Source organism: Ceratina calcarata, unplaced genomic scaffold (assembly GCF_001652005.2).
Source record: "Ceratina calcarata isolate Rehan_Ccalc_2016 unplaced genomic scaffold, ASM165200v1 scaffold111, whole genome shotgun sequence".
NCBI classification, from domain to species: Eukaryota; Metazoa; Arthropoda; class Insecta; order Hymenoptera; family Apidae; genus Ceratina; species Ceratina calcarata.
The window spans coordinates 382,348-397,373 of NW_017132019.1; the positions used below are offsets into that span (position 1 = coordinate 382,348).

Here is a 15,026-nt window from a genome sequence, read left to right on the forward strand (position 1 = left end):
ATATAAAAAGATTCGAAACGCTGGTGTTGAGTAACTGTCTCAAGGCATTACACGAGTCGCGAATCAATGGGAATTCTTCAGATAAAAGCGTTATTGTATCAGCGAACGCGTGACCGTGCTTAGATCGCGAGTGGATCACTCGATGAACGAGCATCGAACGTTCGATCGTGGTCGATCTCACGGAATGCGCTTACAAGTGGAAATACCGATCGTTAGGAAGGAACAGGAACAGAAAAGGGACCGAGGAGGTAGTTGGGGGCCCAGTAGTGTCGGAACCATTAGCGCGGATGCCTGTTCGTATGCGGTCAGAATCCTTTTATCCTGTACAGAGATTCCTGCGGGATTCCTTCGTTCGTTATCATCGCGTGCAGCGCGCGGCCATGGGGAAACGAAACAAGATAGAAACGTAGGAAGAAGAAGAGAACGCGATGGGAAACGGCCGCGGGGGAGGAGAAGGAGGTGAAGGTGTGGGATGAGGAAAGAGTCGAGAGGAAGGGGTGAAGAGTCGAACGAACCAGTCCTCTCTCCCTTTCTCTCCCTCGGTAGGATACGGGCCTCCCACGATATGTATTCGCCCGGTGAGGAGTTATGAAGTCGTCCAGCTGGGGAACCAGTCGGCTATACTTCGCGGTGTCCAGGCTCGGCCAACACCACCGTAGTTGTAGTTTCATTTTCGCCTGACACTTTGATTCCACTCGTGAGGGCGACGAAATGACGAACAGTATTTCCGTCCTCTCAATTCTCATCCCTCTTCCGGCTGTCAATGTAATAAGATACTTGGACGATCAGATGGATATATAAAAACGTCATATCTGTTTCATAATTCGGCTTCGAAAATGATGGGAAAGGCAGGAAATTATAATAATCAGTTTTTCAACTCTGTCATGATCGTTTTATTTCCACTTCATATTCATCCATTCTGTATAAGTTACAAAGGGTCGAGTAAAAAAAAAAAGAGAGAGGAAGAGTGTTCATTGTGCGTAGAAATAACGTAAATCACCGTTCTCCTGCTCGGGGAACGAGTCCGGGCGAGAATCTTAACACTGGGCTTAATGGTTCCTCTAATCCTACGGGATAGCCGCGAGCCGAAAGCAACGTCTTTAATGGGGGCTAAAAGAAGGCGTGTAGAAAAATAATTTACTTACTCGCTCCTCGAGGAACTTCGGTCTCGGCGGTGTCCGATTTTTATTTACAAACATCGGCAAACACGATTAATCAAAAATATATGTATATTTATACATTTACATTGTAAATTTATATAATATTTATATTTATCTATAACTATCATCTATGCAGGTATATACAAGTACGCGATCCTTCGGGATCGGAATAAATAACGAATTTAAAAACGAATCTCACAAGGTAGTGCCCCTCCTCCCCCCACCCTCCCTCTCGTCAGAGGGTGGCGAGATTTTAAAGCGAAATGGAAAACGAAGAGGGAATGGATGATTATGTACAAATTTAGATTTAGACTCGTTTTATACCTAAGCTTACGATCGCGACACGACAAACAATGTTTCTCACAGTCTCAGTCTTTAGTACGCGTGTCCGTGGAACGTCGTAATAAATACAGGGTTTCGATCGCCTCGCGTAATACTGGGAAATAGGGAGCAATCCCCTAAAAAGGAGTGTTTCGTCGAAATTCGGTTTTGAACCTGAAATTGAAACCGAACGCGAAATTGCGATGGGATCTTTTGAACCCACCTTGTCTTGTAAATCGTGACTGTTCGAAGTCTGTTCTCAGAGTCCGCCTAGTGTTCGTATTTCCAGTCAGCAGTTGCCTGAGTTTTTAATTAGAACTATAAGTCCGGGATAGAAAACAATCGTTAAATTTACAGCTGTTCTAACAGTAAGGTTAACATCCAGAATTCGTGAACACTTTAAACAGCGATAAGAACTACGGAAACGTCCTTCTCCAGGAAGGAAGTATCTAGTATCTAGAGAACGAAAGATAATGAATAGAGAGCGGCCTACAGACACGTGTGTATCGTCTTCTTGATTCTACAGAGTTGGCATTTAACTTCGCAGCACCAGTGGAACGTGCATGCACATCTTTCGACGACAGTCACCTCCTGGGTCTTGTACCCTCTTCCGCAGCACATCAGGTCGCAGCCGTCGACGCCGATGCTCGTGTCGTTGCACTGTCTACCGTGAGTGCCGAGGATTCCCAGTTTCGGGTTCTTCTCGCAGAACGGCGGCGACGGTTCCAAATAGACTAGGTCTTTCGGACCCGGTGGCTTATGTTCCGGGTTGTATGGCTTCAGCTGGAAATTGTACCGGTGCCGACGACCCAGACCTTCGCGGTGGCCGTGCACTGAGTTGCTCGCAGAGTTGCTCACGATCACGTTCCCGTTACCCCGGACACGATCCGAATTGCTCACCATCACCCTGGAAGCGCCGTCGAAACGGTCTTTCAGATTGTCGCCGACCACGCGGAAATTCGGCAACCTCATCCAGCAGGTCTTCACCGTGCAGGAACCGGACATACCGTGGCACTTGCATTCCTGTCGCATCTCCGACGACACGTGCTGTAACAAATATGAACAAAAGTTTGCCTTGATTCACTCATTCCCCTTCTTCCAAGAGATTTTATTTGAAAGCCCATACAATTAATCAAATCAATCTAGTGAAATATCTTATATTAGCGATGGAATTCCATTCTACCAACTACGATTCCAAGCGAGATAAACAGTACAAATTTGGATTGAATATAAGAAAACAATAATTAAACAAAATTTCGTAAAATGACACTCACCGCTCTACCAGCTTCGTTGTTGTGCAAATTCATCTTCTCTCGAAGATTTCGGCCTCGTTCCCCAGTGTCGACGAATTCGCGGGAGAACTTAAACCCGTAACCGATATTGTCCGAACAGCCACCCCATTCCCAGTCACCGACCGCGGATGGTGGCCGCGATTGGTGGGTGTAGTCGCAGGAACACGACTGGATGCTGCCCTCGCTGCACGCTCTCGCGATACTGTGAGTCACAGCCGCGCTCGTGATGGCGTAGATGAAGGCGGTCTCTCGACAACCTGTAACCATTGCACGCGACACTGTTACATATGTTACTACTCAGAGATCGATCGGCCGTCTGACGAGTTCATTTTCTTTACCGAACAATTGTTGCGTCCGAGCTTCGCTTACGGTTATGACGCGTTTTTAATTCAACACCTTTTTCACTACGAATATCGCGAGGCAAGTGTCTGTCACTAAGTGCAGTCACTGATTTCAAATTAATTGAACACGCAAAAGTGGATAAGAATATTTTGAAAAATCTGTTAAAAGAATAGATATAGAAAATAAGATGTATGAACAGTCCTCGTGATTTTGAAAATCAAAGTATAAAGCGTATCATCCTTTCGGGACAAAACTTATGCGACTTGCGTTTAACGTGGGAGGACAAGGGCGATGACGTCAGAAGGGAACGTCTCAATCCTTCGCGAGGACTACCTGAGCACGCGAGATCCTCTCCGCGCAGGTGTGGAAGGAACCCACGATGCCGTAGGCCAGGGAGAGGGACGTGGCGCGGTGTAACGTTCCCGTGGAAGAGGAGAGACGAAAAGAACGGCACGACGTGCCGGAGAGAACGGGAAGCAAAGAGGGAAGACGACCTTAACACTGAGTGGGCTGACCCGAGAGCCACCTCGACCTTATCTGCATAAGGCGCAGGTGCCTGCCGGCACCTTTAAGACCAGCCGACCATGCAATACAAGAGATAGACATATACGTGAGATGTACATGTATGTATATGTATCGCAAGAATAACTCATAAAGAAAAGGCTCGGATCATTTTGCAAATTGCCGTCTTTACGATCAAACGAATATACGTATAATGCATTATGGCGTGTTGCATGGTCGTCTCAGAATAATCTGTCCATATCGCAAGTCAATTGATTGTTTAGGCTTAGGATTCACATTATCATTCCTCTGACGGTTTACTCTCGGTTTGTTCCATCGTTTACTTATGTACATGTAACACGTGTGCAAACGTAAATACGTATAATTTAAAGAACTGAGAACGGACCGTGAGTGGTTGACAGTCTGTTATAACATTAAAACTACATACTTGCATTTTCTCCAGTGATATATGAATAAGTATGTGTACATAATTGTACAAAAAGTCATTCAATCAAAATCGTTTAGTTGGAAAGTTTATTATAATAGAGGAATACAAAAGAAAGTACTACTGTGCATTAGAAGTAATAGAAGCATTAAGCCACTTGAGAAAGTTTCTATGTAATGAAGAAGTAAGGTAGGGTCTACGTTTAAGTGCACACTGAGAAACGGAGTCAAAATGAGACGTCAAACCGTCCAGTAGTCCCTAATGGAAAAAGAAACCGGGGAGATAATCGACCGCGTGAAATTTCGAAGGTAGATCCGCATTCGTCACGAGCGTTTTTCGCGCACGTCCGCGTCTCACGCGCTCTACTGGGCGACGAGTCAAAAAAGGGGAGAAAGAGAGGCCTCACGTAGATAAGTAAGAATGGAGAGAAAAGAAAAGAAGCAAGAAACGATTTTCCCTAATCCCCGAATCGAAGGCGAACACCGGAGGCTAGAACGGAGGTCGACGGAAGCGAGGTCCCTTTCCAGCCTCCAGGTAAACTCGACTGCTCCAAGTGGAAACGCAAGATTTACGTCGTTCCACCGCGTTATCCCCGAGTTGCGCATCCCCGAAATTTCATCGGTTCCAGATATTATTTCTCATCATCTCGGACTGGCATGACCGAGAGGATTACACGGCCGGTGGGAGGTTTTTCTCGTGAAAACGTTTCCCCCAATGCTATGCACGCGATGAAGTCATCGCGATACTCGGAACCTTCTATCCGGTCAGAGAACGAGGACTTATGGAACGTATGAGTAGGAGTACATACGAATAGCACGCGATCGTTTTCGCCCAAGATTTTACGATAGTTAAATAACCGGATGGCGGAGATAAGGGTCCGAGCCTAAGGAAAACTGCAAGTATGGCTTTTTTTTTTAAGGCGAGGAATCGTTATCGAGGTGAACAGGACAAACGATAATCCGAAAGCGTGTTGTTTGTTCGCCGCGGCGCGGACGTTCGGCGCGCGATAAACGGTTTGACGTTCGCTTTATCGAGCTGTGCAAATAGCGCGAGCAAGGTGGAAGGCTCGGCTCTCGTTGCCGCAAGGCAAACAGTCGCATAGTTGGAAAGTCCTGGCTCGTTTGCGCTCCGGATCACCGGCACGGTGCGGTGCGGCACATACCTGTTCGCCCGAGAAAAAACCTTAATCGCGAGACCTTAATAGTGATCGAGATTTGAAAGGCGAGCGAGGTTTTACGGCGGACGTTCTCTTGATTGAAATTCAATGGATGATAGCATCGCTGGAAATGATTGCCTAAAAAAATTTGTTACGTCCAACCAAATCTTATGTGTATTATTAACAAAATACAGATTAATTAAAAAGTTCTGCTCTCGCAATGAATGTTTTTCTATTTGCGAGCGATTTTATTAGGATTTCTATTAGGATGAAGACATAGTATAATAATGTTAATAAAACGAATAGGTATTCGTATGACACCTTTATTCGCTGATATCCTCAACGGCGTTACCAGATGACGATGCTTCGAAGAAATCACGAACGTCAATGCGTCCGCGCCGTGGATCGGTCCACGAAAAACTGCATCGACCGGCTTGCATCGGTTGAATGCAAAAGTGCAGAAAGGAGAAGCGAAGAGGAGGGGTGCGAAAACGCGACCGCCATATAGGCGTCGTGTATCGCGGGAACTCGCCGTTGCTTCTGCGAGCAAGTGGAAGCAAACAAGATGTAAAAATCACGATGGTACCGATGGCCCGACCAGGGGAGGAGGAATGGTCAGGCAGGACCCATTGGCTCGCGGCTCACGTTTTCGCAAGAAATCGTGGCGTGCCGTCAACACATGTAGCCCATCATAGGCCACGATTTATGGCGGCGTAACGCCGTCGCAAAAACTCGACGACGTGTCTCCGTATAAGACGCGACGCTCGCGCGCCACACCGTTTCGATATCGATCTGCGAATTTCCCCTGCAAATGGCCTCCAGATCCACGAGTATCGTCCATTAATTCATGTTTTGTATACGTACATATGTACGCAATCTATTGCAAAATTGAATACTTGTTAAAATTAAAAAACTTAGCAGATGACATCAATATGAACCTTCGATATCTTGTAAAAACTCTACTTTATTTGACTCACAAAACAGAGAGGAAATTACTCGAAGTGAGAGTGAATTACATTTGTGAAGAGATTACCGTTGGCTCCCATGAACTGGAGGAAAAACGCGAGGCACGGAGGTCCAATCGCGGGATTTGCAGTTTACAAAGCAATTAGGTGGAACTCGGTTCGGTATCCACGCCAGACCAACACCTCGGAACGATGCGCGCCTCGGGGAAAAGGAGAGGGAAGAAGGAGATGAGAAACCGAGGGAAAATAAGAGAGAGGAAGACGGCCAAGGGTAGACACCGATGCGGTAGGTGGCTCTTGGCGGCGAAATGATTACAGGCCGCGAACCTACTCACTACCAGCTATAATATCGAGTACAAACACCTTCAAAAGTATCGAAGTCTTTCCGGATTTTTGGGAGAGTCGTATTCTGAATTTTCGAGTTCAAATTGTTTTTATATAAAAAATTAAGTTTTCCTGTATTATTATTTCCTTTCTAAATTCTCTGACAGTTTAACAATTACAGAACTGAGAGATTTTCGGTAGATCCATATATTATATAATGTGTATTGTAGAAATTCGAACTTGTAAGTCAAATTGGATTGAAATTCTGTCTGAGTGTCTGTGACTTAACGTCCGTTGCCAATGTGTCGGCGAAATATCGTGCACAGCTGACAAAAAATGTGTAAAGGGAGAAGTTGTAATTATCGGGTGTAATCGTGCAACCCTCTGCCATAATCCGAGAACGACCGTTTAGGTTCGCGACGACCAGTCTGCGCGTCAGGTCCCCTCCTCGATCTCCAAATAGGTACAAGTAAAGTACGCGCGAGCATTACGGATCGGCGATAGCGATCTGCGTTTCCCCTGCACACGAACAGTCCCGACTAGATCTAATCTCGTAGATCGGTTCGGAAGACAAAAGATACGAGTCGGTTGCGAGGTAAAGAGAGATGGGGTCACGGAGAAACTGGTCCTTCCTGGTCGGGCACGATCCGCAAACGGGTTAAAGGTCACGACCCTTTTCATAGAGTTCCTGTCGAGGAATGTCTCGATTCGATGGGAAATAAGCACACGTTTTTCATTTGTAATACGACCTCGTGCGTTTTTCAATCCTTCAATACTCGTCACTTTCATTACAACAACTAGAACATCTATTGAATTAGTTTTAAACATTGTTGCAAAGTTGCTTGTTTAAAGAACACGTCGGATCCGTCAGATTGTCATTAGTCGAGCGGTAGTTGGAGAACGCAAAGCTAGCGCCGAAAGGATCGCGAGGAACCTCGTGAGAGCAACGATCTCTGCCATCTCCGCTATTTTGTATCCCGATGCTTCTTTCTTTTCTTTTTCTTTTCACAGTTTTACCAGCGCGATAAGTGGCCATATGGGGACACACTGGCCTGGCAATGGGGCGGTGGCGGTCCAAGCGAAAAAGCTCGGCTTACAATCGCCACGAGGAGATCTAAAAGAGCCGCAGGGGAGCCAGAACTGGTACGTGAAGGTCCATTATCAGGTTGCAAAACATACATCTGGCCGGTGAGGGCACGTGCCCGTGGGCCTTCGGACCAAGGGCACGCCCCTTTTAATCCCCTCGCTCCTCTCCTTCTCCCCAATCCTCCCTTATCCCCTACTCTATATACATCCGTTTCTATTACAACCCTCGGTCGTGTCGCGTCGTCCTGCGACACCCTGTCGTCCTCGACTGTCGTCCTCCGGTCCCCTTGTCAAATGGGTACGCAACATTTGTAGTAGCGCGGTTTGAATACAATTCATCCTCTTGTAATTATTTATCCCTTAGACTTTAAATCTGACAGAAAAATAATGCAATTTGTAAATTAATTCTAATCCGTCGATTTATGAAATCGGAGCTCCGATTTGCTCATTCATTCAAACATTTGAAAAAAGAAATAGCTTTTAATTATTCCGAGCTGCGCAAAGCTCTTAACCCGATTTACCGGAGATAAAGATTTTTCATGGTTTCGGATTTATGATTTTTAACTCGCGCATCCGATGAAGTAAATACTCAATCCTATCGACAGAGGGAAGGGCTCGGCCGTCGCGTGGTCGTCTTAGTGACCGATTTACTCCTCGACAAATTATCGCGTACAACTAACTAACCGTAATCTAATTATTTGTGTACCTTAATTACACGGCGAAAGGGTCAGCCTTTCCTAACGGTGCTTCACGAATCGATCGGCTAACGATATTACCGCGTTGAAACCCGGCCGCTTTGTATAGCTTATTCGGTGATCACCTCGTTTATCGATGACGTATCATGATCGACCAGAGACAACGGCCTCTGTCGATGTACGATGATTACACAGCACAGACGATGCTCGAGCATTGCCAGTGATTACTACTAGTGTTTTGTATGTATCGTGAAACAAGCCAGATATGCAACAAGCAGTTGAGAAATGAGAGACAATTACAAATTCGAGCCTCGTTAAACGTTAAATAATTTCTGATAGATACATTAATTTATACCACACTAACTTTCATTAAGAATAAATATTTATACTAAAATTATTTATATTGAAACTACTTATACTACTTAAATTATTCATACTAGAATTAGAAAAGATACGTGTATATAATTTGGATTAAAATCTGAATTATCAGATGCTAATATGGATTTCCTATGCGTAACTCGTTTATAATTTTACTAGTAATCAATTAATGTAGATCAATCGCTAACCAGCCGCGGTAAAGTTCGAATTTGCGATTTCGAGGACCTCGCGTTTCTTTCAGCTTCCCATCTCATTGGCTACTTTTTATTTTTTGAAACTACGTCTTCTGTAAATCTCTATCGGGAATACCGGTTGTCAGAGACGACTACGGACAATGGGCCGTTTTTTGGAACGTGGAACGAGTCCACCTTATGGTCCGTTATGTATATGTATATACGTGCCTGTTTTATCGCGAATCTCGATTCTTCTCGACTAGTCTCGGAATAGCTGGATCAACGAAAAAAGATTGGCCTTCGCAGAAATGTTAGCCAACTCTACAGTTGATTGCAAATTTCGACAAAGATAAGTTTACGTTCAAAAGTAATTGGAATACGAGTTTCACCGTTGAATTGATTTATCTTCGATTAAAAACGATCGAGAGAATCGTAAGACGTTAGGTAATTGTATAATTAAGATGTCAGGATAATCGTTTGATGTGATCGTGTTGAATGGAAAAATTGAGAAGGATCGTTGTGTATTTGTGTTAAACCGAAGAATCGAGAATACAAATTGAAATGTCGATAGTATGATTGCCGCTGTGAGCGTAATATGAACGTGTGATGAAAACTGCGAACGTGACTCTGGGAAATCGATGTATGCGCACCTAACTCATTGTATTTTTCCCTGCATACACATCGTTTGCCATATGCTGTTAACTATGACGCGTACTTGTCTATACTTATTTGGAGCCAAAATCGAATGAGTTAGGTATACATAAATACGATCGTATAAGTGAGAGTGAACATCAGCATAAGAGGTTCCTCGTTAAAACTAACATAGTTGCACTGAGATATTTACCGACACTTTATCAAGTTACTGTTAATTACTTATGAGTTTGTATAATTGACAATACTTATCTTTCAATAGAATTGTCCACTGCCTATACGTACATAATTAACAGAATCGTAAAAAGAAAATGAGAACAGCCGCAGAATCCCGTGGCTGGTGTAAAGATAAAAAGTGGTTGCATTCAGGCAAGCAGAGAGAAAGGAGAATTCGCGTGCTCACCTCTGTCGACGATCTTTCCGAACAGATTTTTCCCACGGAGAAAATTCTTGGTAGAACAGTTCCATCTCCGAGTACGAAACTGATGCTGGCACTCCGCAATCGCTTGGTTCGCACCCCTGGCCACGGCCATCAGTACCCCCGGGTTTTCTCTGGCCAGTCTACGCTGCTTTCTCCTCAAGGTCGCGTACACTGTCGGGTCCATGTGAAGCGACGCCGGAGACATTGGTAAAAAATTGTTCGGCTCTCCCGCTTTGGCGATTCCCCTGCGAAGAAAAATTGCCCCGCTTTAGATTCCACGGATTATGCCTTCAAGTTCGTCCAGGGCGAGCCTCGTACGGGAGGGATAGACGAAGAGGGGACAATCTGATCGGGAGGAAGCCCTGTGATGTAGCAGGCGCCGCGCGAAAGACGCCCTTTCAAACAGGGATCGTGTTAACGAACAGTTTTGACAGCGAATGATTCTTGTGTCTTAAAAGCGTACCGCGTGGCGAAGACTGTTGCGTTTTCACGCGTAGCATCAAAGCAAACAGAGCTAAACTATATAGCTAAACTGTGAATCTCTTCGGACGTTTTACACTTTTTAATTACATTAATTCGCCTCGCATCTATTAAAAACATGTTACATTTTCATATCGTTGAAGAACAAAGATAATGTATTACGTGATATATCGTGATGATAGATACTGAAATCACGGATCGGTTCTTGCGTAATATCGAATCGTGTGAAATGGCTCGATCGTCGGTCGTGATCGCGTCATTGACATTTATCGTGCGTGCGCACGACGCTAATTTGGTTCACGCGTAAAAACGACGAAGGTGCGTTTAAAGCGGGAAGCGAGAGAGAGAGAGAGAGAGAGAGAGAGAGAGATGCGAGATACGAGAAAGAGCGAGAGGGAAGGATGGACGTAACGGAGAAGGAAAGAGAGACGAAGAGAAGGATTAGTTCGAAAGACGAAACTGGTTCAACAGTTTCGGTCAACGGTAGCCGCATATATATAAATCAAGCTGCCGCGCGAGTCCGCTGCCTGCGAAAGAATTCGCGTCTCGATCGATCGAGCGTCGCGCAGAAAAACGCTTTAAGAGCGCGCCTCTGCCCGCGTGTTCGTCCCTCCTTCGTGGGAAGAACGTGCAAACTTTAAGCGAATCGTCGCACGGAGCCACGAAACGGCATCGCCGGGCACAATCTTATTTCGTACGCGGAAGGAGCTGCGCTCGTTTACGATCGCTTGCAACGTTTGCTTATTTTTTCTGAGCCGAGGATCGGTAGCTGCGCTAGATTCAAAAAATAGCTCGCAACGGGAGCAGGGATCGGATCCATCGTCGCGGCGACTGATAAACAGCTAATCATCCGTCCCGTCGTGTCTACGTCAAGGGCCCGTTGTCAACGGGGTTCTTGACACCTAACAGAGACAAGAGCCCAACGGGAAGATAAAATACAACGCGAAAAACCGCAGCTGGGCTGCGACCGAGATCTCTCGTTGACAGTCTCCTCGGCTCGTGTTTAAATAAACCGAATTAACGATGCGCCCGCTCGTAAAAGCCAGTGGCCACGCGGGGCCAAGTTACGGAGCGAGTCGAAAAGTGCTTGGCTCCATTGGCGGCCGCTCGATATTTCAATTTTATTAACGCGGGAAGCGACACAGTCTAGGCTGATTGCGTGAAACAGCTTGTTTCTTTAAATTTATTTCCGACGTTTAAAGTAGTATCCGCGTATTCGATAAAACGCATTGATCAAGTCTCCTAAATTAGTATCTATCGATAGAAATGGTCTCCTTTCAAGCAATTCAATTTTTATTCTATCGGCTACACATGCCGCATTTCAGTACAAGAAGTAAGTGATTCCGTGGTACATAATTCGTCTTGTCAAACCGGTCGGTATTTGCGGCCGATGCAAGAATTTGGTAGGATCGATGGAATCCCGGGCGAAGCACGCGCGATAATTAACCAAAGAGACCGGATGCCGTGTGCGTGGCGTCACCGGTCAGTATTCGCGTCGTATAATCTCTTTTTGTCGATGTCGATGCGCAAAATCCGCGTCACGACGAATTCGCGGGTCTACGCGAGCGGACGAGCGAGCAAGCACGAGTTGGAACGTTTATACGATGCATTCGATAAACGATGTCCATAAATAAGCCGCGCTCTCCGGACCGGTTAGGATATATCTATTGCTTGTAATTTACGTCGGGCAGAAAGCTCAGGGACGATTCTCGACGATCCTGCCTTGCCCGGTTCCTGGCCCTTCTCATTCCTTTCGCTTTATCTCTCTTTCGTTCTATCTTTCTCCTTCGTAAACCTCATCCACGTGTTTTCTGCCAGCGGACACGCCACCACGAACGAAAATAATTTATCGGTTGGAGTGGGCTAATAACGATCCCCCGATGCCACGCGCTAACCAGTGACAAAAGTGTATATTAAATTTAGCGCGAATTATCGCGAATTAAGTTCCCTATAATTTTTGCCATTTTTACTAACTTTAATTGTCGCTGACTTACACAGAACTTGATTTAGCGATGTTACAATGAAATTTCAATATGTTATTTTTACGGTGTAACGATTAAGATGATTAAAGAAAATGATATTAGATTTTATTTTTTATGGTATGTACGGTTTCTAGGTACAAGTTTCACGTCGCGAGCACGTACCCTCGTGACTGCGTCGTGCAGAACGACAACGTTACGAATCAGGTTCGAATGTCACGATTCCGATTCGAAACGTCTTCGACTCGACGACGTCTTTTTCATTCAATCGATCGACTTCGCGTCTATCGAAATGCGCGATCAAAGCCGAAGGCTTCACAAATGGTTCACCTTCAATTGAAAGGCTAAAGTCAATTTGGATAGAACAATTAACAAAATTAAATTTCATAATTAATACCAATTAATATTAAAATAGTTGCTCGATCCAAATAACCTACCGACTTCTATAAACTGACTCTGTGTCAATATCTCGTATCTCTGATTAATGTTTCTGATTTCTAAGATTGAAACAGCCCACCCAAGATCGCTTGTCGCTTATTTCATACAACGTGATAACTATTACTCCGTTAGCAGCGAATACATTAGAAATTTGTCGGCGATATCTACGATGAAAACGAGCGACAGGTTTCAACAGCCGACGCGTATAGATACGTGTACAACATAAATCCACCGAAAAGTCAATTCGCCTTCCGCCGACAGAGGCAACGATAAATTACTGTCGGCTGTGAAATTCGAGGCAGGACTCTCGCGATCTCGTGTGCCCACGCTAAGTCCGACTCGTATTAGATTAATTAATTCGTAGGTAATAATTTCATTCTGGACGAACGTACGCTTTAAATCAACGCGGTTAAGAAAAATGGTCTCGATGGGGTGGCTGGGAGGGGGAGAACAAAAAGTGTAAAAGAGGGGGTAGTGCGGACTTGATTTATAGCCTGCACTTTATCGTTATGTGGATATTTCCGCGACTATCTCTTTCGGTTTGTTAAACGGGCGCAACGAACGCGCGCACGCAACCGACGCCGCGCAGCGCGTATTATTTATTACCCGGCTAATGAAGTTAGCCATTATCTAATATCCATCGAGCATTTTCTTGTTCCGACGACGCGAACGCGAGCCGGCTTGTGTTCTGTAACGAAAGCCGCTGAGAGAAATCAAGAGAAATCATTGACTGGATCGAAACGAATAAGTCGCAGCCTGTGATTAATGAATTAATAAGAAGGCGCGCGCGCACGCGTGTATCGTTGCCACCGCTAGCGGTAGTGCCTCTCAATAAAAGATACAAGACAGGTGTTAACGCGACTGTTGGTGCGATGCAATTAACCTGGAAAGGTAGCTACGACTAGCGCGCAAAAGTAGTCGATCTCCCGCTGAGACGTCAAAGCAAATTGAATCTTTTTAATGGAACGAAGCACGCACGATCGAGATCGATCATACATCATACAGCAGTCAGTCAGAAACTAAGCTGATTCAGTAACCATTTTTTTTTTTTTTTATAAACTTTCGCATATGATGAAATTTACTATCCAGTTCGGTTTCTGTATGATTCACAGTTGGATCTTAAATCAATTTTACTTACCACCACATCGATCCCCTGCCACGGTTCTTGTTCCTGGTGATTTCAGCGATGGACGCGTGGATCGCCACCGCCAGGGCGCCGATGATCACCCAAAGTCTCATTACTCTTCTCTTTTTAAATACGCGAACGAGCTTAACTTTTTCCGCCGTTCCTGTCTATCGATGTTTTTGTTCGAAACACCACGCACCAATTGTCCACTCACCGAGTCGTTAACATCACACGACGCTCGTCATAACCGGTGTCGCGCACATAATAATTATCTACAAGCGTTTGTCCACACTCGAGAACTTCAAATCATCGTCGCAGACATTGCACGTGATCAGATGAGGGAATCCCGTGACGGTAGGACGAAGGAGGCAGTAGCTTGTTGTCCTGCGCGGCCTGTGTCCAGATCGAAGCGTAACGCAGGAGTAGAGTGGACGACGCTAGCTGTCAAAGGTGGCAGTTCGATCGCAAGAACCGTAACGCTGACAGGCCGTTGAGTGACTGTAGTTGGCAGAGCGGGTCGTGCGACGGTCTCCGGTCCGAAACTCACCCCCCGAGGGATTTTTTTTTTTTTTCGAAGGGTGGGTGTCACCCTTCACCGGGTTCTCGCCGAATCAGAAGTGGTGGGAGAGGCACGAAGGATACCTGACAACCCTCCTTCGACGTTTTCCGTCGCTTCTACTGTTCCCGGTCAACGATGATGCCCCGGCGATAGGTAGTTCCAGTCAGTCAGGGAATCTCCGCTCCGATCTAGCTTACTCTCCTTGTCCGTCTCCTGTCGTTTCCTCTCGTGTCCCGTTCCGTATCTCCCGATCCCTCTTGGTCCCAGATACAGCGTCTAGCGTAACCTTCGTCGCGTGTCAACAAGGCGAGTGCACGCGCGAGATCGATCGTCCGATCGAACCGAACGTACGCGCAAGCGAGCAGCGAACGAGCGTCGACCCGCGGGAGTACGTACGCGCCAAGCCAAGGGGAGACTCGTCGTTTCCTTCTCTTTCGCTCGATCTCGGGGGGTACGGTACCGACCTGGAGAACCAATACCCTTCGACGGACAAGTATAGGCCTCGGCTAGCCGACTGCACGCGCTCCTCAGCGG

At 45.8% G+C, this 15,026-nt stretch overlaps 1 protein-coding gene across 1 annotated transcript; it reads right to left on the minus strand.

Moving 5' to 3' along the window:
- Positions 1 to 1,330: 1,330 nt before the first annotated feature.
- On the minus strand, positions 1,331 to 14,409 carry wg (Wnt family member 1 wingless). Its single transcript, XM_026811305.1, has 4 exons — positions 13,946 to 14,409; positions 9,893 to 10,155; positions 2,756 to 3,030; positions 1,331 to 2,528 (listed from the first exon to the last, which is right to left on the minus strand). The coding sequence occupies exons 1-4, from the start codon at positions 14,044 to 14,046 to the stop codon at positions 1,971 to 1,973; spliced, it is 1,197 nt and encodes a 398-aa protein (XP_026667106.1). The 5' UTR covers positions 14,047 to 14,409; the 3' UTR covers positions 1,331 to 1,970.
- Between the last annotated feature and the right edge of the window lie 617 nt (positions 14,410 to 15,026).

Bases quoted from the DNA above. Each gene is read 5' to 3' on its own strand.
- wg (XM_026811305.1), bottom strand. From the start codon at position 14,046: ATGAGACTTTGGGTGATCATCGGCGCCCTGGCGGTGGCGATCCACGCG. The intron at 3,031-9,892 runs GTGAGCACGCGA...CAATGGTTACAG, and splicing joins CGGAAAGATCGTCGACAGAG to GTTGTCGAGAGACCGCCTTC. The intron at 2,529-2,755 runs GTGAGTGTCATT...TATTTGTTACAG, and splicing joins ACAACGAAGCTGGTAGAGCG to CACGTGTCGTCGGAGATGCG.